This window comes from Vanessa atalanta, chromosome 26, assembly GCF_905147765.1.
Source record: "Vanessa atalanta chromosome 26, ilVanAtal1.2, whole genome shotgun sequence".
Classification (NCBI taxonomy): Eukaryota; Metazoa; Arthropoda; class Insecta; order Lepidoptera; family Nymphalidae; genus Vanessa; species Vanessa atalanta.
This window is the reverse complement of record NC_061896.1, coordinates 7,840,835-7,866,264: the sequence shown is the minus strand read 5'-3', so window position 1 is coordinate 7,866,264 and position 25,430 is coordinate 7,840,835. Positions and strand designations below refer to the sequence as shown.

Here is a 25,430-nt window from a genome sequence, read left to right as displayed (position 1 = left end):
TAAGAAATAAAATGATTTAGTTATAAGACGGAGAAAACAAACGAAACGAAATTAAGGAAATATTTTAAATCGATTTATTTAAAGGTCTACATGGATATTTTAAGAAGTATAGATATTTGATGTACTATCCTATGAAAGATCTTCTAAATCAGAGGTAGTAGGTAGTGGTAGCACACACGCGGATCTATACAGATACGCAGAGATACACAAGATTTACTCACCGAGTCCAGGCACACATATATTGCACAGGAGACAGAAGTAGGCGAGCACGGCCGGCAGCACGGGTATCGCACCACGCATCACGCTCGTGTGTTCGATCAGCGATGGATCTAACTTCTTGCGAGTGTCCTGGGAGATGTACGTCTTTATTTACTATACGTGCAAATATTTGTTACATTCTCTGCTGCATGCAAGCTATTCTATGGATCATCAGATTTTAGAAGATCCATAGAATTGTTATTGTAGGAACTAACGATAAACAAAGATATTTTGCTGTCGTTTTTTTTGTTTTAATATGAAATTATAAGAGATTCCGTGCAGCTAATTACCCTGGTTCCAAAGAGAAGTCGCGCTATTAATAGATATAGGAAATATGCGACCTTTTTTAAAAAAATATATAATAGAATACCTCGTCATTACTATCGACAAAAATGTCTCGCTCACGATCACATGTAACGACAATTTTCGACGTCGTTCTGACGGTAGACAGCGAACTGCGTCCCGACGGTATGTTGAGAGACATAGTTCATAGAAAATTCTTATAAAGTTGCAAGGCTCTCGCGTCACGCGTGCCAAACCGTCACATGTTAATGTTATAAAGGCTAGGAATATACTAATGGGGAAATTGTAATGGTTTTAAAAGTGTTACATGTATTGTGTATTGTTGACTTATATTGATTTTATTTTCTTTGTTACCTTTTATTCAATGACCTATTTATTTATACATTGCGCAGTCTCTAGATAAAGGTTCATTCTACCTAATTGTCGGTATGGGTAATCTTGAAAATAAGATCATATAGTATAGAATACAAATAAGTTCATTTCGGTTACGACATAATGTTCTGTTGAAAAAAATACTTGTAATTAAATGTTTGTAAAGATTTTTAATGATTGTCGGAAGTTATTTTTAAATTTTATACCCAAATCAACCGTTTTTTCCCTTTAGGATTACCTACATCTTTTAAGATATAGAATGGGATTTGCTGCAGTTTTCATAACAATATAGGTATTTATTCCGGCTCTTATCAAATATCAAAATATATTCGTTGGGAAATTTTCATATCTTCTATTTAAGTCGTGAAAAACGCTTTTAGGGCGCTAACATTGCACACTCGAACTAAACCATTAGTATTGAAAATACTGAACGGGTTTGAAGGAATCTTTGTATGGATTAGTACCCCTAAAATATTTACAAAAGATTTAGTTTTAAATATTTGAACTATTTCACGAAAATAAGAATGATACGGGTTATTTTAAATGTTAAGTATATTCACATTCTAATTCAAATGGTTCATTTTCATGTTTCAATGTACAAAAGTTTAACGTTATATATGTTTCAAAAGCTTTACTCTATATTGCTGAAGAATGCCTAGTGTCGCCGAATGTCTAATGTCTTGATATAGTCACATAAACAAAAGGTTAACTAAACACGCAAATAGTTATTTAATTTATTTGAATTTTTGCAGAATTTTGGAAAATAGTTATTTTTATTATAGTGAGCTGGTGTAATTACAAGCAAAACAGAAAATATCCTGAGGAGACCTGAACCTATACGCTAAATTAACTTATTTACATTTATCTCGACAATATATTTAAATTAGTTCTTTAAAGTTATAGTATAAACAATTAGTCCCACGCTGGGCACCAACTCTTTTTTTTTGTGTTATAAGAATAAAAGCTAAGATGTTCTTGTCGAGTGGACAAGTTTTCATCAATAATCACGAGTACAAATCCCGGCAATCAAGATAAGTTACATAATTGGTGCTTATAATGTATTTATACACAGAAACAAACGAAAAGATCGTAATGAAAGGTTTACGTGTCGAATAAAATTCTGTCACATATAATTATATCCATCTACTAGCATTGGAACATCGTGGTTGAATAAGCTTCAAAATTTTTCTTTAAGAGAAAAAGAGTCCTTTGTCCAAAAATGGATCTTTTTTTTTTATTAAAATCAAGTAAATATAAAATGTCTTATAAAAATAATTTCCCAGAAGTACGAGCGAAAAGAATTAAGCTTGATATTGGTAATTATTTAATTGTAAGTATATATTACTCGAAAAAAAAAACTTTTTCCGCATTTTATTATTCATATGAAAGTAACACGTATACTTTCTTAACGATTAAGTAAATTATAAGTTGAATCACATTCTTCGTCATTGAGTCAACTCGCTTCGCGTGTCGAATGACCACAGTAAGCTGAGGAAATGTCGCGGGTCACTTGTAAAGAACTAAAGCAATTGCTTGTAGGGATGACAACTAAATGAACTCCAGAGAGTTGTTTATTTGAAGCTTCTCAATGTAAATAAATATTTATGTACTATTTTCGAATATTGTGATAGCCTTTGAAATATTTGTAGTCTCAAGTATCAAAATTGCATGGTTGCTATATGCTTTCGTGATAGCGTTAATCGGTTTGTGGTTATATGTTTATCTCAGTGTTTGTGATTTTTTTTGTAAGCTGCTCAATTACAATGGTAATTTGTCCATTGTATATAGTTAAACATATTTTTTATTAGTATGTACTTAATTTTTGTGTGGTTTCGTGTTATATCTAAATACACTCAAAACGTGCACGCTATTTATATTTATACAAAATAAAACGAACATGAATATTTATTTTTTGTAGACGGTACACTTTCGACACGCTATAAAAAGTTTTGTTCATTTCAAGGTAACATTCTTGATTTCTAATTTCTGTTTTCAGTAAAATAGAATAATTTCTTGATATTACAATAATCATCAATGATTGTTTTGTTTAATCATCTTGTAGACGAATCAGTTTTAGTTAAATTGTGATCTTCTTAAAAAAAAAAGTCTGTTTGATATTGAACCTTTTTTGTAAATGGACTTACCTCGGGTGGCAGTGTTGGCGAGAGACTCTTATTTTTTGAAAATAGACTTGTTCTTCTACTCGAGGATTGCTCCGATTGCTTTCGACACGCGCCGCGGATCCATTGACCAAGGCGATTATTACAGCAACTGTATACATATAGTTGCAATATGGCTTTAATATTAGTAATACGTTAGTTAATTAACATATAATTTGACTTTAATTCAAATTAGCAGTCACTTTAAACCAAAATAAATGAGCTTACATGGACGGAGGTTGATCACTCAATATGCTGTCCCTCCTCTCTATTTCCTTCTTCTTTCCACAGCATCCTGTTTCTTGGACCACGTCTGAGCTCATGACGGGAGGCGAGGGCTCCGCGTGCTGTGGAGGCTCGATGTCGCTGACTTTCCGTCGGCGGCAGCAAGCGCAAAGAATGTCACGCAACTTGCGCTTGCGTTTGGTTTCGTGTTCAAATTCAATTGTTGTACCCTGACCAAGATTTACGAATATTTGACATGCTATAGAAATATTTGTTTCTCTTCCTAATATGCCTTTAAAGAGTCATTCACTATAGTCTTTAGATATATAATCAGATATAATATATTCGTAATCTATCAAGAAACGATTAGTTTATGATGTTAAGAATCATTTTATCGCAGCAAAAATGAAACAAGCATTATTACGATTACGAGAAATTGTACATTTAAATATGTATATGTATGACAGGAATGTCTTGAAATATGAAACATAACATAAGAAATAATTAATAACGGCCATTTTCACTTGACAGACGTACAATATCTCATGCAAATATATCATTACCATATTTATTATTTGTAATTTTAATTTTCTCTATATCTAAAACTGGTTATATTTCTTAAATATATATTTACTCTAATAGTGAGACATATAATACGTCTTCAGTCAATATATCTGAAGATATACTCACTTTCCCGGCTGCAATTTCCACATCCTCCTCTGCTACTTTCTTTTTACAACAGTTCATATCTTTCCAAAACTTCTTCTTTTCCACCGGTTCTAACTGGTCCTCCATTTCTGTATCTTCTTCATCTTGTGCCTTGGCGCAGCAAGGACAGCACTTTGCCTTGCATTTGCTCATTAATCGAGAGCATATGTTTGTTTTCGGTGGTGGCACCTGATCGGTGATTTCTTCAGATTGGGGACTTTTGTCCTTTTGATCTCGATGAGCTCTCGGGGGAGGTTTTGGAGTGGTGCTTGTGCTCTGTGGGAATCTGGTGAAGTTGGACAATAATTCTGTTTAAATAAAATGTATTTTGTATTAATTTCACTTTTTTTTATATGTATGTACCTATGTATAAATAATGCCTGTATGAGGTCATAAATGTCAGTAGTTATTAATTATATTATAATTTGAATAGCCATTAGTGAATAGTTCTGGCACGTACCTAGTCTAAACCTAGACTCATTATATGAAAGTATAGGCGCTATATCATTAGGGATACGATGAGTAAAGGTTGCGTCGAACTATTTTATTTATATAAGGTTACACAACAATATTAAAGGTACATCAAATATCTTGACTTGTGTAGAACAAGTGTGGGGCACACTTGAGGGGGGGGGGGGGCTTTAAATTACTTACTCGGAAGACGAAACTCAATTTTTATTTTTATTTTTTAAAAAAAACAATTTTTTTTTTGGTCTGGGTTTTAGTATATTTGATTATTTCACATGCATAATTCCCATTCATAAATTACCTCAAGAGTTCAGCTTTGCCACCGTATCTAGAAGTAAAAATACATTGAAAGATAATTTTAAATCACATCACAATTATAATCAACTTTAAGCATCAAGATCATGTAAATTTCATTAAGTTTGTGAGTTGAAATACGACTTTTTTCTCAAGGTTACCTTTTAAATTAAATTTTGAACGAAAATACGAAATTTATTTAAATAGAAAATGTTACCCATCGTTGTCGTACCGCTTTGGCAACAATTCATTTGGCAATATGTAGACTGTTCTGTTATGTATCATGTCTTAGCACACACTTTTATCAAATTAATTTATAGTACACATATTTCTTGGTCAAATTTAACGTTGAAATTTACGTCAAACATTCCACAGATAACACATTTTCAAACGTCATTGTCAAAATTTCGCGCCATTTTCTGTAGCAAGAACGACGCGTGGCGGAGGCGGCCGAGGTCAGACTAGCGTGAACTAATTCTTAAAGGGTCGTGTTAAGGGTCGTATCGAGTGCTATGCGATCTATTAAGGTAAAGAAATTGTTAAATAGCTTACGTGAAACGAAACTGAAATTAGGGTAATGCGGGGTAACATTAAATAAACTTACTGTAAAACACTATGTTTTTGGTGTATTCATTGTGATATTTTTGATTCACTTTTTTATGAGTTTAATTTTTTTTAAATATAAAATCAAAATATGCTATATTTAAGAAGGATTAAAGAAGCACTTTTAAAACCTAATTATACGGATATAATCCCGTAAATGAAAACTTAGGTGTAAATTTTTCCAATAAAAACATCCTTTAACAGCTATTTAACCTCATAGTATTTGCACTATTTTTTTATATTGGTTAACTACATGGAAAATGGTAGTGTTCTTTAGTTAAACGAAGAACTCTTATCCTCGTGTCTGTCTCAAGATTGCATAGTTTCTACAGTTTTCGACCGGAATGGATCGCAATGCATGAAATTATGCAAGACAATGCTTCGAGAAAGTCAATGTTTTTAAGACCACTAATATTTTTAATTAAAAGCTTTAAAAATTCGTAAACATATATATATATATAAGATATTTGCATTTGTGCTACTTTTTAAATAAAATTCTTTAAGTTTTTTTTTTAATTATTATTGAAATTTCGTTTATTTTATTTTTGATCAATTTAAATCAATTGTCTCAAAAATTACATACCGAAGGTTACTAACGAGGTTAACGAATTGTTATTTAATTAACTCAAGTTATTTTTCAGACGCCATAACTGTAGCATAATGTAATAGGGTTGGCGAAAATTAAACGTCGATATTATACGCAACGGAAATTGGGATATTGGTAAGTAATTCATCGTAAATTACGTTAACCCGCTTTTCTACGTATACAATGATCGTTGAATCTATCGATACTTGGTAAAGTGTTGGAATTTCTTCGAATTTTGTTATTGAATAGATTAATCCTAAGCCAGTTACGAGGCTCTTCCCAATAATTGGATTGATAAAAAAGTTTGATATGAAGCTATGTAAAAAAATGCATTTTATTATTTTCATGCAGCGGCATCGAATGGAATTTAAATTTTAGGAATATGATGATTAAGTACGATTTTAAATAGACCTTTTTTTAACATTTTGTTAGGAATGGACATGACTAGTTTGTTTCGTAGTATCTTATCTTTATTTCTTTATCTTTGAGGAATCGTCCACAGCGTACTAAATATTAATGATTAAACACTTTGATCTCTACCAACTTTTGATGAAAGTGTAGGATATCACCATTCAATAAGAATGGATATGAGAATACGTATGCACATAACCACGTAAAGTAATCTATCTCACAGAAGAATCCTGGAGGACTTGTAATCAAAATTCAATAAGTGTTGTAATTACGAATGAAATAATCCAAATGTGCGATTTTTTTTTATTTTTTATGTTCATAGGTCTACAAAACAAAATGACAATCACAAAAATACACATGATTACATTTTTCATGATGTAGACACGGCATGCGTTTAGTATTAAGTACCAATTATTAGCGTCTAGTCCATTATAGCAGCAGAGACCAAGCATACTTTTTTTTATTTAAGTTATTTAATCTATTGAAATATTTTTTTAAAACTATCTTTAATAAGGCTACAGAACGGTCGACAAATATATCATAATTAGTATAAAGGCGAGTGGTCAAGGTCCCAGAGTTGGGCAGGCGATTGAACGGTGGATGGAAAATTGTATGCATTGCAGGATATCGGACGAGTCAATCAGCCCATGAATTAGCTTGTAAAGAAAGATAATATCGTTCATTTTTCTTCTAGTATGAAGTGAGCTTGCTCTGTAAACATTAAGCCTCTGTATGTACGATTTAAGTTGACATTTATTATCAGTGTAAGTGAGATGATATACATCATATACAGATGATATACATACAGTGAGTTAAATAAACATGAATGTTATTTGATATGGCACCCGATGTGGGGCTTCGAATATGTAAAAAAGGAAATTGTATTTTAATAAGTGTTGATGGAGATTTTGTAGGTTATTTGTATTTCTTATAATCCTAGCGTACTATGAGAGTGAATCTACTCAGTAAAGGAGAGTATTTTTGTTATCCCAGGCGGATAACAAGCAAATTATTGTTATTTTTGGATGACAAAATTTTGTATTTTCTTAAATCAGAAATCATACAACCCTAGAAATAGTATGTTAATAGGGAAGGTGGTCACGCCAGCACCCGCTCGATACTGACCGTTGTCCGAATTCTTCTTCTTATTTATATGGACATAAAGCTCATAATTCGATGTACTTTTTGATTTTCGTAGATAGAGTTTTGACGGTAACAATGCATACATAATGTAAGACAAAACGAAGAATATTCTTAACAGACGGCATTTGTCATTTGATGGCGTCAGCACATCTGCATTTTGAAGATTAATTTTTGATGTTTAACAAACGCCAAAATAGCTTTACCTTATAAAATTATGTTTAAATATAAGCCTTAACAATTTCGATATATGTCATATGCTTATAAAAATGTTTCTGTCTCATATTTAGGAAACCTTGTCTTAATATTTTGGACTTTTTTAGTCAAAATTAAAAAAAAAAAAACATTATACTATTTGTTTATTGACTTGTTTTTTTTTTTTAATATTTTACATTTGTGATTTGAAACCAAGTAGGATGAAAGGTACGTAAGATCAAGATAAAAATTAAAAAAAAAAAAAACTACAATCATCCGCTTTAGTAAGTTCCTCGGATGTCCGTCGTACTGTGTTTCGCACTTCTTGCTTACTTTATATTAAAAATGCAGACAATTGTATATCAAAAGTAAACTAAATTTACTTTCATATTGTGGTTTCAAACAATACACACTTTGCCTTGAAGAATATAATGTAAAGAAAGTATTCCCCGAGCGATTTTGATCAGTTTTCACCGTTTACTGCTGATAGTGTCGGGTTGCGGTTTGAATAAATATTACAATTATTGTGTGAAAGTAATAACATTACTGTCGTTGCTTCGAAATGTTCTAAATAAAACTTGCGTTAACAGTTCTAGAGAATGGTAACTAAGCTTTTTAAGCCATTAATTTTTAGTTAAGGACAAGTAAAGACGATACTTATTCGTAAAGTGCAGTTTAATAATTTAAAATATTCAATCCAGTAAATGAATTATTCAATATATAACCAAAAACAAATAAATCTTTGACTTGAAACTTTATAATGACGTAACATAATTGGTCGAGATATTCAATGTAAATAATTGGATTTGTTGTTGGTAACGTTTTGTTTATTGGCAAAGTTGTTTTAGGGAGTAAAATTAAAGTGAATATACGTAGTTGAGCTGGATAATGTTGCGATCCAATATTGAAGATGCGTGGTCGAATAAGCTCCAAAATTTTCCCTTAAAGGAAAGGGAGGCCTTGTCCTAGTGAGACATTTGCAGGCTTCTTTTTAGGATAATGTTGTATTATAAATGAAGTTGTATAAACAAGAACTGTTTGTAGTGCAATATGTAATGGAGCTATTAGCTAAAGGGAATCGAATTTTTTAATATGTTTGTTTCTACCTTTACTCCTTCCTGGAAAATGTAGGTCATGTGCATAGTGTTATAGGATCGAACTGTCATCTAATGTACAAAACATTCTTCTTTGGCCTATTTAAATGTTAGCGTGCATTTTTATGCTTAAATACGTCGTTTCTATGTATTGGTATATGTATAGTCATCATTGGGTGTAATTATATCTCTATGTTAAGTTTTTTGTGCCAATAAATAATTAAATCAAGTTAGCCACAAGTCCTTATGCCTCGTAGAGGCTAGTTTTGACTTTGTTCGGTTAGTCTGCTGTGTTAATAAATTTTCCGAGATGAGAAGTTGGCAGCGTCACTATCGTGCCACAGTCCATCAGGTAATACAGTATACCTGAATTTGATAGTGCACACACTTTTGCACCATCTCCTTTGTCACCAGCGAAATTATGATGGCCGTAGGCAAAATTGGTTTGGAAGGTAAACATAAAGTTAACTCTGACCGACCTCAATATTTAATTACTCTAATGTTTAAAAAAATATTTTGATGATATAACTTACCCTCCATTACTATGAGACTTGTCAGATGCACTTCCTTTGGCTGCTTTACTGTGTAACGTCATGTTCTCTGCACCAGGTGTTGAAAGATTCGAACTAAGAACTTCCAATTCAGGTCCACCTTGTACCAAAGTTTCATTTATTTTCTCAACTATTTCAGTTTTTACCGCATTTTTCTTCTCATTAACCACTGTCACAATTGGTTCTATAGTCTTAATATCTTTTGATTTTTCTATTATATCTTTTGGTTCTTCGACAGGTGTCATAATGCTGTCAACGATTTTCGCCGCTTCTGTACGAATTTCCGAACTCATTTCTTCAGATTTTTTAATTTTGTCCTGTGCTTCGGATAATTTATCAGAAGCTTGTTTTTGAAGATTGTTTTTGACGTCTCTTGAAGCGCTTCTTGCTGTTTCGGCAACCTCTTTTGCTTCCTTGGCTTTAGCAGCGGCAAGAATATTTTCTGTAGATATTTCAGGCTCTTTCAATATACTGTCAATCTTTTGCTTAACTCTCTCTACTTGTGGGTTGTTGTAGGGCGGTTGCAATGGTCTAAGTCTTACATGATCTTCAGTAAAAATTGTTCTTTCTTGATTTGTTTTAGACTTTACTGGCTTTTTTTCTTCTTTGTCTGTTTTATCTTCTATTTCTTCTTCTTTATCTACTAAAGAATCTTTTGAATTCAAACTATCAAATATTCCTTTTTCCCTAGCCTTTTCAAAAGTCGCCGGTAGTTGATTGGTTACTGTTGTGACAACTTCTAAAGGTTGAGATGTGATTGCCGCTGTAGTCATAGAAACAATATTTTTCTTAGTTAGAATTACAAGTTCACCCTTTTCGTTTGTCAATTTATCGTATTGGGTTCCGTTATCATGTTTTATAATCTCCTCACCAACATTTGCATCTGCCGTATTTTCTTCAGCTTTCTTCTGTTTTTTTACAATATCTACATTTTTAATCTCGTCAGTCTTTTTTGATATTTTTTTTTCCACAGTACTTTTCTTAGTACCTGTTTCATTTATTTTCCCCGTTGATTTAGACTTTTCTGAAAGATCCTTTTTACTAGCTTGCCTACTTAAAGGAGGTTTCTCGTTAAGCGTCTTTGAACTTGGTACTCTACTTAAATTTTTTACACTGTTTGTTCGACTAACTGGTTTTTTAGTTTCTACTTTATTTGACACAGGAGGTTTTTGTGTTGTTCGAGTACTTGTTGTCCTTGATATCGGCTTTGCAGTACCATTACTAGGTTTTGTAACACTTTTAACTGGCCCTTTTCTTTTGTCTGGACTGGGATCCCGACTGGTAGTACTGCTAGGTTGTCTAGAATTTAATCTAGAGGTAGCAGGTGTAGCACCAGCCGTCTTCGCAGTCTTTCGAGCTGCTGGAGTAGTTCTAGTTGGTGCTTTGGCGGATCCAGGCTTGGTATCTTCAATTGGACTTTTGTTTGGTGTACCAACTATTGGAGATAACCTTTTCGGATTAATTGATTTATTCGAAGGCGGCGGTCCGCTCTTTCCAGGTGAAATCGGTGGCTTGCCTTTTATATGCGATGGAGAAATGCTCAGATGCTGAGTGCTTTGACTTGTTCTTTTATCATGAACTTGACTTCCTATCCTTATTGTTTCATGTATACTGCTAGTGCTGTTAGACATATATCTTTGATTGCGATTTAAATTTCTGTCTAAAGATTGTCTTGAATTGCTTCTGGACGGGGAGACGGAGTTCTGTCGCTTTGGTATTTTGGAATTTTTCGGTGATCCATTATTTGATTGAGGTTGAGACTTTGATATTGATCTTAATCGGGACCTATGTGGTACAGGTTTTGGAGCTCCATCATCTTTGTTGAGATACTCAGAACTTCCTCTTGGTATATTTTCATAATGTAATATCGCTGACGGTGAGTTTGATCTGGATCTCATATTTATTTTAGGTGGTGAATTACTCCGTGAATTAGATCTCGAATTAACTCCACTCTTGACCTCTCCCTTTTTATCTAATATACCCATTTCTTTCAGTAAAGCAATTTCTTCATCCCTTTTCTTTTTTTCTGCTTCAGCTTCATTCTTTTCTCTGTTTAATTCACTTAGTTCCCTAATTTCCTCCATATTTTCTTTGAGGAAGTCTCTTGGCGGTCTATGCGCAGGTGGTGGCGGTAACATAGTGGCCGTCGTTGCCATCTTATCGATTCGTGATAATGAGTTCGTTCGTCTTCTTGAAGGAGAATTCGATCGGGAATTGGCAGCTGAGGTTTTTGGTGTATTGTGTCTTGATGTCTCTTCTCTAAAGCCTCGACCTAAAAAGATAGTTTAGATTAAGTCGTTTGTGTTTACGTCATATATAGTATTATGTAGTAATCAACATAAAACGTAATAATAATGAAAAAAGTATTACATATATATATATATATATATATATATATATATATATATATATATATATATATATATATATATTCAGATCATTTAGAATCAATTACACACTCAATCGGTCCAGATATTTTATTGCAAATTGAAACTAATTCGTCTACTTTATATAACGAACCTTTAAATGGTGAGACTCTGCCAGGCCGGATTTCAACTGGAAGCGACTTGGGGCTGGTGGGGCGAGAGGAAGGTTCGGCGATGATCGCAAAAGATGTTTCACCTTTTCGCTTTGACGTCGACACCACTCTGGAAGGTAAAAAGAATGTTATTGGATTAATTATATTGCAATATATGTATAAAAACCGTGTCCATTTCTCGACTTTGAATATAGTTTCATTGCAGAAATGATTAAAAAAATGCAATATCTCACACCTGAAATGTTAACAACCGACCGCGACGGTTACACGCCATTTTGATACGCGTGTCCTTTAAATTTTATAATCATTATAATCAATGTTCGCATATCACATTTTGACATTTCACACAACTTCAGATACTATATAAAGATATAATTTTAGTAACTATATAAGCTGGTTTGAAGAACAAATAAATTCATTGTAAGGTGCATGAAAAGTGGATGGGAGTATTAATTAACGCGGGCTGACTATGTCTGAGCCGAGATGTCCCAGTGGTTAGAACGCGTGCATCTTAGCCGATGATTTCGAGTTCCAACCCAGGCAAGCACTACTGAATTTTCATGTGCTTTATTTGTGTTTATAATTCATCTCGTGCTCGGCGGTGAAGGAAAACATCGTGAGGAAACCGGCATGTGTCTAATTTCTGAAACGGAATTCTGCCACATGTGTATTCTAACAACCCGCATTGGAGCAGTGTGGTAGAATATGCACCAAACCTTCTCCTTGAAGGGAGAGGTGAGGAGGCCTTAGCCCAGTAGTGGGAAATTTACAGGCTGTTAATGTAAAAATGTAAAAAATGACTATATCTGAGAGATTTCTTAACACAAAATGTATTTGTTATTAAAATTTGGACATATATATGTATTTACATTAACTTAACCTTATTATGCAACATGTAACGTAGTAAATAATAATTTCATTACAATCGAACAACATTATTAACTGACCCCGCATTTCACCCTCATGTAACCTAATTCAAAAAGTGTGTAACTCAATACTGACCTTCGTTTGTAAGGGGGCTTAGCGGGTTCCATTTCGAACATCGCTAAGGCGAAGTTTTATATTTGGAATTTAAATATTATAATCTTTTTTTTTTACTAATTATCGAAAACAATTATATACATAAATATATATAAATAATTATACATTACTTGGTTTTTATCCGGCTTATGTTGCATTTTATGGTTTAAAGAATTAATTTTCAAAAGAAATAAGTTCGCTTACATAAGATAAATATAGTTAAAATACTATTTAAGCTGTAGTGACTCATAAAATTAGATTAAGTTGTATTTAATCAAAGTTATTTTATTCTTGAATATTATTAAAAAAAAATTATTAAAAATTTCTTTGGATTTTTTAACGAATTGTCATAATATGTACATTATTTTACATCTAAAATGTAAACGACGGAAACATTTTTGACATAAATATTTTTGAGATGAAACCAACCATAAAATTAAAAATTAAGACATATTTTAAAAGTAAGTTTTTATTTTAAAAAGGTTATTGCAAATGCAAACCCATGCAAAAGTTTCTATTCCCCTCCAAATAAGATATAAACTTAATTTAGGAGTGCATATAACAACAACATCCCTACTATCCCGTACAGCCGTATTCAGCAATAGAGGTGTCAAATGGTATCAAGTGTCATATGCTAGAATATCATATCGGACCTCTTTTTGTAATTTATATAATCATTCATGAAGTGAGTTGGATCAGCTTACACTTTTAAAAGTACCAACGTCTGTGAGCAAAGGTAACTAGGGGTGATTTCGGTGTACACCTCCATACAAACATCACCAAAATTGAGTAATCTTTTAGTAAGAATTATAATGTGAATTATTCGCTATCAAACAACGTAACGAAACAAGTTAGCGAATTTCGCTATAATAACCCGGTTAAGTCCGTTTTTAGGGTTCCGTAGCCAAATGGCAAAAACGGAACCGTTATAGATTCGTCTAGTCTGTTTGTCTGTTCGTCCTCATGTCACAGCCTCTTTTTTCCGAAACTATAAGAACTATTCTCTTGAAACTTGGTAAATAGATGTATTCTGTGAACCACATTAAGATTTTCACACAGAAATAGAACAAAAAGAATAAATTTTGGAGTTCCCCATACTAGTAAGTAGTTTTTTTTAATACGTCATCGAAATCGAAAACCGCAATTTACCTTTCATTCAATCAACTCAAATATAAAAAAAATATTTAATTTCATATACATAAACTTTGTTACTTGCTGCTACGGAACCCTTCATGGTCGTATTTGACTCGCACATGGCCGCTTTTTTTATGAAGTGCTTCAGAAATTGGAACGGGCAGTTAAATTGGACCAAAAATAGCCTTGAATTTATAACTAGTGTGCATACATATAGAAATAGGTTAATTTTATGAACTACTACGACTAACGACTATATACATACATACGAATTTGTCCTCGAGAGGACAGAATACCGAAAGGTTAAATTTATACAAAATAATTTATCACATAAGCCCTTTTATTTTATGTTTACGAAGACAGGCGTCCAGATATTCCTCCTAATGTTACTTGTGGCCATGTAAGTAATACTAACTTTTTTTACACTATTAAAACCTTCGTGGATTTTTCAAATACAGCAATATAGAGATTTGTTGAGTAATATTATTTGTCAATTACAGATCTTTGAATACTTAGAGATGAAATCATTTTTTCTAACTTAAAGCTAAACTAAAAAAAAAAAACTAGATTATATTTTTATATATTATTAGTAGTAGTAATTACATTTATTTATTTCTAGTTTAACCTTACAAATAATTATTTCCTATTAAAGAGCCAATATTAAACAATAATATCATAAAAATAATAATGAAAGGAATAAATTAAACTAAACTACAATATAAAAAAAAATTGTGTATCGGAAAAGGTCATATGCCTTACAGGCTACATATTGTAAAATAATATTAATCAGTCAGTCAGGACTTGTTATTTTATATATATATATAGATTTATAACAATGTAAATTAATAAGTAATAATAAATGTTTTATAGATTTTTAATACGACAGAATATACATTTTAAATGTGTATGAATTGCTTTGGCTCTTGAATATTATTTCGTGGCCTTAATTAAAGTCAAGAAAAAACCTTGACGTGATGCCGTAACAATTTATTTGTCGAAACTTGAAAATGGTTCAATTTTCGTTTTTGTTTTTTTTTTTATTCACAAATACGCTTAGATCTATTCTTGTGTAATTTATTAATATATATTTAATATATTTCCTGTTATATTTAGCGTAATTAAAGTGTAAAGTTATTCTGATAATTTATAATATATTTAAATACTCTGCCTCATTTAATATATCACTATTGAATAGTGATATAATAAATGAAGTAATTTGTAATGCCTTACTAAAATAATTACTGAACCAATATACATTAAATTTATACTAGAAGATGCAGCATATTTTGGAGATTTTGGTAAATAATAGTATTTTATAATTTGGGTTGTTTTTTTTTAAATTTGGTTGTGCTTCGCAGTCTTTACATTTAACGAATGACGTGACAGGGTTGAATTTCATAGTCTTGTATATATCTCCTTTTAAACATGTACAGTATGTTTTTAAATGTAATATTGTCTGTTCATATATTGTATAAGAGTGTATTATTAACATATCCATGCAAGAAGGAAAAAAATGTATAAATTAATATAATAATGAATACATATTTGTTTTATAACAATTGTTATTGTTCGATTTATCGGATCTGTTATTTGTAAACTATTTAATATTTTATTCATTCATAAAACTATCTTTATTATTATTAAGTATGTAGGATTCATATCTAGAGTTTGTATTGCAAGTTATAATACTAAAAAAATGAATATTATGCTGGATTCCATGGGACTGTAGCACTTTGGGCATACACTTCTGTACAATAATAGTGTCTCAAATTCGACCATTGGGATTATATTTATCAATATTTATATGTTTATTTACAGTGTAACACAGGCACAAGGGACATAACATCTTAGTTCCCAAGGCTGGTGGCGCATGGGTGATGTAAGGAATGGTTAATATTTCTTACAGCGCCTTTGTGTATGGGCGGTGGTGACCACTTACCATCAGGTGGCCCATATGCTCGTCCGCCAAGCAATGCCATAAAAAGAAAAACATCGTTGGTCTAGTGGCTAGGTTAATAGGTTGCAGATACTGAGGAATTCGGGTTAACCCCGGATCAAATCAATTAAATGTTAAGCCTATAGTACCCAAATGAAGGCAATCCCTTGCTTTGAAGATAATATAAACGCAGTCAGTGCAGGGCCCTGGACTGATAACGATAGAGAGTGCTCGTGAGTTTTCCGACACACTTGTGCACATTGCTATCTCCTGCGCAGCCCACTGGTCTCCGTTGAGATTGGCATTTTTGACAGTTCAGTCAAGATGATATCCCCATTATTTATCCTTTTCTTTCACTACGATATAATTTACAGAAAAATAAGGCGAGCGCATCACAGCTCATTTAGACCTTCGAATCGTCTTGTTTGCAACGATATCGACATAGACCTCGAGAAGCCAACAGCGAGTTTATTTGCCACAAAAACTCGTACGTCGATTTTTTAAAATGCTTACGTAACGATACAATAAAAGAAACCATAGCATTATGGGTAACCATTGTCGTATGGACACTCTCGCAATTTATGCGTCGCTGGTTATAAGAGTTGGTATAGGTTATAGGAACTAGCGGAGTGGGTCGTGAGATTCATGATGTTGTGGCATATATATATATATATATATATGTGATACAACTTAACATAACATATATTTTTTTTTCCTGTCGATGAAAGAATAAAATATAGTAATAATTAAATATTTAAATGAGTAAATAAGTTATGTAGCAAAAAATACGAAATTTCAATTTATAAAAAAAAACCTTGATGAGTAGGTAATATCACGAAATACACAATGACTATGTGGTATATAAACAAGTCAAATTAAAATCTTTTAGCCAATAAACATTACAATTAGCTACTTATTTATTGTCAGATGAAAAAGCAACCACCTGAGAAAAACCGGTAAAAAAAATTCAGTCAGCTAGAAGCTTCAAGAAAGAAGAATTAATTTTGAAGCTTTCTGGGATCTTGTTTTTAAACTGTATACATTGCCCCACAGTGGGGTTACTGACTCTTTGCAGTCGAGAAGCAGAAGAGTTTGTGTTTGTTAAATATTGTATTTTAAATGATGAAATTGTTTGTTTCAATTATTAGTATAAGCCACTAAGCAATTATTCCAGTTAATCACAGAGGTAGCACATGACACGAATAAAATATACAAATTTATTTCCTCTAATATATATGTTTAGAAATGTCCTGTAACTCTATTGATAAGTATATTTATAGTAATGATCCATCAACTCGCAATCAGAATGGAGTTATAAGCTGTAAACCTTCTTACAATTCTGAGGACAAATATTTACAAATCTTTGGGATGTTTTCATAGCCAGTTAAATCGCTGTTACTTATGTTTTAGGCCAATCAGTACGTTCTGGGAAACGTTATAATTAGCCATGGCCGTAATTCCTCTAAGTGTAATAAGATACCTTAACCGTAAAACTTATTTTAACACGAATATGGGAAATTGATGAATCGTAGACGGCATTTTTCTTGTTATTAGCATCAACTTGGTGCTAGATCCTTATTTATATCAGTCAATAATTATTAGATCATTTAAAGTAAATAAATACAATTTAATTCAGATGGTGAATTTCAAGCGTGTGAGTAAATAGATTAATTCAAACTTTTCGATATTCGAATTTTCGTTATTCAATATCTAAATTCTCTAGGTTTTCTCATAAATTCCAATTGTCCAATCATACTACGTCAAATTTTATATATTTTAATGATACCGATCCGATGCGTTCTTATAAGACCACAGATCACGATTTAGTTATTGTCAAATAGAAAATACCACCTGAGAAGAACCGGTAATAAAAAAACCTTTTGTAATTGTGTTAAAATATTTACTTAGTACTTACTCTAATATTGGATTACTTTTTGGATAATGACGCCTGTCTTAATACTTCTTGGGTTTCAAATTCGAAATCCGGTCGAGTATTGAACTAAGTACATGATTGCTTAATTTTTATTTATAATTCACCTCATACGAGTCATCATCCTCCTGCCCTTATCCCATTTTTCCTTTGGGGTCGGAGCAGCATGTCTTCTTCATCCATACTTCTCTGTCAGACGTCATCTCACAACATTCTTTCTAACCATATCGTCTTTCATACAATCCATCCATCGTTTCGTTGGTCGTCCCCTCCCTCTATATCCACCCACAACCATTTTCAAAACCTTTCATCATCTCATACGAGTATTGTAAGATATTCTATCACATGTGTAACTTGGTTTATGGCATAGGTGGCAAACGGGCAGGAGGCTCATCCGATGTTAAGTGACAGCCCCCGATGACATGATAAATAAAATCGGTCCAAGTTTCATTTTTGAGATCAAATTTAAAAAAATGTGTCTATAAAAAATATATTAATATATTTTTAAGTATAGTATTATTTATTTGACTAAATCATTTTAGACATTTGAACATAAATGATTAATATTACCTACTTATAATATTTAACCAATATGCTATCTCTTCCGAAACATGGTCATGGGCATATTTTTAGCATTAGCAGCCCGTAAATGTCCCATTGCTGGGATAAAGGCCTCCTCTCCTTTGAGGAGAAGGTTTGGAGCATATTCCACCACGCTGCTCCAATGCGGGTTGGCGGAATGAGGCATGGGCATATAATAAAATTATATTCTATAACCAGAGGATTAAGACTTACATCCAATAAAATATAATAAGATTTATAGTCCATGTATTGTGTACAGTCAATGGCGGATCCAGGGGCATTCGATTCGATTGCAATAACGTGACAATTTGTGAGTGGAACTAGCGCCCAAGATTGACGTTTTAGCGAAGTAAATAAAATAATTGTGTAGAGATAATTACATAGTATAAAACAAAGTCGCTTACCGCTGTCTGTCCTATGTATGCTTACATCTTTAAAACTACGCAACGGATTATGATAGTGTTTTTTTTTAATAGATTGATTCAAGGGGAAGTTTTATATGTATAATAAATTTACAATATAGTAGAGAAACATTGATAATTTAAGAGGTGTCGTAAATAAACACATTTTTTGCGCTTACGAAGTTGCGAAGAGATCACAGATTTTAAATGCAGAGATAAAGCTGTTTTTATTGTCTAATGACAAAAAAGCTGCGAAGGTTGTAGGTATATAATGACATTCTGTAGTATATTTACTATCAGCATTGCATCCGTACGAAGCCGGGGCGGGTCGCTAGTTTGTTTATAAAAGAAAGTCGTTATGCTAATATCAATAGACATTATCGCCTGCATTGAATCGTTACATAAATTATAATTTGTTGTGTAATCGAACAATAGTTGTAGGGATGTAGGCGTATCGTAACAGATGATGGGAATGATTCATCGACGCGCGGGATGAGTATGAAATAATGATTACTGTAACCTTGGGCTTGTTTTCTTTAATTGAAAGCCTACGTCAAATATATTTGTGTTCAATGCACATTTAAATACACATTGTTGAATTGATACAAAAAGACCTTTGTATTTACAATCCCAGTGTCTTCGTAATTTTTCTCATCGTATGACTTTGGAGGTTTTGTTGAACTATGTTTTGGTAAGTACGTGTCCTGGAAAAGAGAAGAGAGGTGTCATGGGATTTTTTTATGTATTTTGTAATAAATAATAAAATTTATATCAAGAATCCTGTGTAAATTAAAACAATAAATAAGTTTAAATAATTTTATATGAAAATATGTAATAGAGAATTAGTTTTCTATGTTGTCTTGGGTCTGGATGTTTGTGGTGCCGTCGTTACTTTCCGTAACACAAGTGCATTAGCTTTTTTTTGGGATCAGAGTAATGTATGTGATGTTGTCCAATATTTTAAAAATGATACAGAGAGAAACAGAAAAAAAAAGTTTTACTTTTAAGTAAGTATTTTTTGGATTTAACATTTATAAAAACTATATATACAGGTTTTTATAACACCTTACCGAAAAAAACGTACATATGTAAACTTTCATGTTGATATATGCTAACATTCAACTTTATATATAATGCTTTGTATATATTATATACATGGCAAAGTTAGTTAAGTATAGATTGCCTGTACTTAAGTGAATTTATCGTTTATAATTGTATAAGATAGCGAAAGACCTTCATCATAAACAAAAGATTGGCGCCTACTCGCTAATTGAATGCTGTATAATTACAGTACTCGCTTGAATCTCTGATAGTCTTTTACTAATCTAATACGTATTTAGAACATCTAAATATTTCAAGTTGATTGATCCAAGGTTTTGATGGATATTGCGTTACTTATAAGTATATTCGCGGATTTAAACAACAATCATATCTTGAGAAAAGAAACTTCTAAAGGTGACATGCAACTGTTTAACAACTTATCAAAATACATCCATGGGGGTTGACTTTGAATATATGTAAGAGAAAAAAAAAAGAATGTATTACTAAAAATTATCGTGATGATTTTGATTTTATCGTTTTTTGACTTGAATTATTTCCTATCTTTTTTTAAATGAATTTGACTTAATTTCTTATTTACATCGGTTGGTAAATAAATAAGTTACTATCATTAAAACATTTTCTGCAATAATATAGGAATAGAAAATGAACTATATATATTAATATAATAACGTTAAATAAATTAGTTTAGGGATCGAACTCCAGGTTTCTCCACACTAATAATTGCCAGTGCCAGCACTGGCAAGTGCTTCCTCTCGTCCTTCAAAAAGCATGTAACGACGTTGGTTCTGCACCACTAGTGAGGGTGTTACGAGTGTATCCGTGTACGAACACGCTTGTGCACTAAAATATCCTGCGTAGTTAGCAAGTCACCGTTTTGTGACGGAAATCGTTTAGGAAGCCATGATCGCCATAATCACAGTCATGTTTACATTTAGGTGCATAATAGTTGTCATCCGCGGCTTCGCTCGCGTTTTAGGGAGTGGTCGGCAGGTTAGGCACAAACAATTGCCTATGTTCCTTGTAGTTTAAACTTGCTTCGTAATAAATTTTATCAAATTCGGTCGAGTGTGTGAGTGAAAGAGCAACATATAGACGGAGTTACTTTCGCATTTTTATTAGTATAGATTTAGCTGAGAGAATGTTTTTAATGGGTACATGATAGATGCCACCGTTAGCGGCCAGTGCTCAACAGCCACTGAACACAACTGACATGCTACGCTTTCTAGCTACGAAATAACAGAACAAAACGGAATAGCGCGTAATTATTTTATCGTTTCTTTTACAAAATACCACATACATTATTACGCAATCGCTAATTCGTAACAAAGTTATATTTGTTATTTGTTTTAATATTAATGACTACATTTTCGAATTTTAATTCGGCATTACATTTCATTTCCAATTAAATCTTTTTTTTTTATTGCGCCACCAACTTCGAGAACTAAGATGTTATGTCCCTTGTGCCTGTAGTTACAATACTGGAACACAACAATACTGAGTACTGTTGTTAGGCGGTAGAATATCTGATGAGTGGGTGGTATCTAGCCTGACTGGTGGTCTATTCGGATTTCAACACAGAACAGATCAAGAACAATAATTGTGAATACTAACTGTATTGAGTATCTTGTATATTTTAAAAAGAGCAACTGAGCGAATTTCTTGATGTTTCTGGTCGCTGGAGGCTGCCTTTCGAAACGGCGATAGAATTAAAACATTGACCATTCAAAAAGGCTTTATTGTTAAGTTCACTTGTATAAAGTTAATTTGATTTAGTTTAATAGTAGTAGTGTATATTGTATTATTATAAATCACGACTTTGTCGTGAACTCTGCTATAGTATATTACAGTAACAGCCTGTAAATTTCCCACTGCTGGGCTCCTCTCCCTTCGAGGCGAAGGTCTGGAGCATATACTACCACGCCGCTCCAATGAAGGTTGGTGGATACGCATGTGGCAGAATTTCTTTGAATTTAGACATATGCAGGTTTCCTCACGATGTTTTCCTTAAACACAATTTAAGCACATGAAAATTCAGTAGTGCTTGCCTGGGTCTAACCACTGGGCCTTCTCGGCTCTCAACTACAAGAAGAGTAAATCAAAATAAACAATTTTGACACTGAATTGACGCACTCTCATTGGTCAAAATCTACAATTGTCATATTCATTATTTATTTGAATGGCAATAAAGTGGATATAAGTACTGAAGTGGAATAGTTTATTTATTTATTTCTTATTATAGGTAGACGGAGGGACGGACAAATAGGCAACTGATTTTAAGTGTTCAACATAGCTCAATGACACCGGCGCCGTGAGAAATTTAAACAATTCCTTACACAGGCCACGCATCTTCGGAACCGAGATGATATGTCCCTTGGCAGTAATTACACAGGCTCACTCACCCTTCAAACCAGAACTGCTTGGACAAAGATATACTACCAAGTGAAAAGTGTTGTATTATATCAACATATATCATCAAGAGCTTTTTGTGGTCCACAATATAGAAGAGCTAAAAGAAAATCTCCTGAATCCTTACTAATATTATAAAGGCGAAAGTTTGTATGTATGGACGTTTGTTACTCTTTCAGGCAAAAACTACTGAATGGATTTTAATAATACTTTACAATAATATAGCTTATACGCCGGAATAACATATCGGGTATAATTTACAAAGATATTGTGTCAATAATATTTGACAACCAACCCCTAATACGCGAGCGAAACCAAGGGCAAAAACTAGTACATAATAAAGTACGACGTTCTACGATGACTTTAACCACGAAGTATCAGCTCGTATATTCGTGTAAATCACCTTCATCTTAAGATAAATAAAATTGCATTTAAAACAGTTGTATATCAAAGTAATTGACGTCAAACACATGAGTTATATCCGTAGTTTATCATGATCTGATTAGTGCTTGAAAGAGCAGAGATGGTCCAGTGGCTGAAACGCTTGAATTTTGAGCGAAGATTTCTGGTTTTAATTTTGTTTTTTAATTTAATCTCGTGTTATTAATTCAATTCGCAGTGACGGTGAATGATAACATCAAGAGAAAGTGTGTTTATTGTGTGGGATGAAAATCTGCCTTTTGTTTATCCACCAACATACATCGGAGCGTTTGATTACCTTTAAAGTATTGATAAAATTCCATATCCCAAGGGTTTCATTAAGTAAAATAATACAATTTCACGTAAAGCTTCGAAGAAGCCTATGTAAAGTTTTGACAATATCCAAAATGAGAGGAATTATTTATATTGTTAATACATTTATTTTCAGGGAACCTTTGTAAATACTTACTCATTCAGGGAACTCATAAAGAATCTTACACTTCATTACACTTGTATAACGACCAATACATATAACTTATATACAAAGTTGGTTAAAATGATAGAATCTGTGTCAGAACATTTTAAAAAAAAAGCATATTATACCTATAATTAAATTTTAGCATCATTAAATTTAAATTTTAAATATCGAATAATGTTTACTAATGATATTCGTATACATTTTCCCTCACAAGCAATTTTAGTTTCCTTTTAAAGGTAGATACTTTTGTACTATTGTCCATTTGAAACTTTTAAATTCTTGTTGACTTTTAATTCGACTTGATAAATCTAACCAAATATTCGCATACATTATAATAAGACTATTTTTCTTTACTTTGATAGAACATATTTGATGATAATTTTTTTGGGAGATGATTGATTTCCGAATCAAGATTTTTAGAATTTATAGCTATGTATGTTAAACAATTGCTTTGAGTAATTTGAAAGTCAATTACCTTTGTAATAAAGAATTAATATCCTAAAACAACTGCTGATTATAATGTTCTCATTATTATATGTAAATCAGAATAATGTCGGGGTATTAACTAAATAAAGAAACAATACGTAAAACATTGCTTCAAATGTTAATAAACAGTTGAATTTTGATTAGCTTTATTACGGATTAAGTATATACACTCATATATATAAACATAGCTACTATATAAACCATGAACCCATGGAATGGTGTCAAGAACGCTAGCAGCATTTACCCCTTGAATCACTGCTTAGACAATAAAATCAAAATCAAAATATACTTTATTTTGTTATTTTACAAAACTGTATTTAGTGACGCTACCACCGGTTCGGAATGTAGATTCTATCGAGAAATACCGGCAACAAACATAGTTATTCTTAATATAAGATGAGTATTTACTTATCTTAACTTAACTTAATTAAAATCATCAATAATAATGTAACGTAGTCGAAAAAGTCTAAAAATAATAATAATAAAAATAAAAGTGGAGAGTCAGTAAACCGTTTTATAATCTATTTTAATAATTATAAGGACTAACGTTTTTAATAATACTAGCAAATACTCGGCATTTGCTTGCTACTTCACACTAATGACGTCGGACACCTTCACGCAAGAACAACGACCAAGAATATGGTAAAAACAATTAAATATTAATACATTTTATATTTTAACGTATTTTTTTTAATAATAACATGTTTTTAATCTGTATACAACGCTAAAACAAAGTTTGTTGATATTGTCCGTATTTGGGAACGCGTCACGGAGACGCTAATGGAGGTTGATGATATTTAGAGGAACTATTCTTAAGGCCCCGTGAAAAATTATACGAATTAAAATATTCTTATCAACGCTTACTTAAATAAACAATAATTTTGATGTATATACATTTTATACATAAATAACGTAAGGCGATTTTTGTCTCCGTGATTATGGGACGATAGCTGCGCACGAAACATCGGTTATGGTCTCATTTTGAAGAGCTCTAGATGTAGACGTGCAGAAAAATAAAGAGGATTCTTAATATCAGTTTACTAGATTGTAGAGAGTGGGAAGAAGTTACTGGTTACAGTACCGGCTAGAGAGCGGTGTACGGCTGTATTAGAAGAAAAAGAAAAACAAAAATGAATTTTATTCGACAAACTCCAATTCTAACCGCACCAATATATGCTATTTGACATTAAAAATTTCATTTAAAAAAGTTCCTCATTTTGGCGCCCAATGAGTGACTTGCAATTTACAATAAAATAAAATCAAAACTAAACCTGGTATAGGATATAATTGAAATAGAAAGCTAATACTTATAATTATATAATAATAATAATCAGTCACCAGTGTTATAAAAATACATTTAAAAGTGATTACAATTGTAATTATTCGCACGGTTGATTTGCGTGGATGGACGACATCTTGATTGGCAATTTTGAACTAGACAATACTGCATTAATCGTTTTGCTGCATGCAAGACTTCGGAACGAGAGACGCTTGGAAATGGTATAAGAGTTATTTTATCCTACTCTTAATATTTCAAGACATATAACTGATATGAGATATAGCCTTGATATAGCACTATGTTATAGTATTAGTACTACTTAGGTACTTGGTGGTAGGGCTTTGTGTTAGCCCGTCTGGGTAGTTACCATCCACTCATCAGATATTCTAC

The 25,430-nt window shown here is 32.3% G+C and overlaps 1 protein-coding gene across 1 annotated transcript in view; it reads right to left on the bottom strand.

Annotated features, from left to right (window-relative positions):
- The window catches only part of LOC125074068 (protein stum-like), a 40,105-nt gene that overhangs the window by 2,013 nt on the left and 12,662 nt on the right, over positions 1–25,430 (bottom strand). The window contains exons 2-7 of the mRNA XM_047685292.1: positions 11,888–12,015; positions 9,350–11,639; positions 4,008–4,311; positions 3,321–3,547; positions 3,078–3,204; positions 222–348 (exon numbers count right to left, since the gene is read on the bottom strand). Of these exons, the coding sequence (XP_047541248.1) occupies positions 222–348; positions 3,078–3,204; positions 3,321–3,547; positions 4,008–4,311; positions 9,350–11,639; positions 11,888–12,015 (3,203 nt within the window). The remainder of the gene's footprint in view (positions 1–221; positions 349–3,077; positions 3,205–3,320; positions 3,548–4,007; positions 4,312–9,349; positions 11,640–11,887; positions 12,016–25,430) is intronic.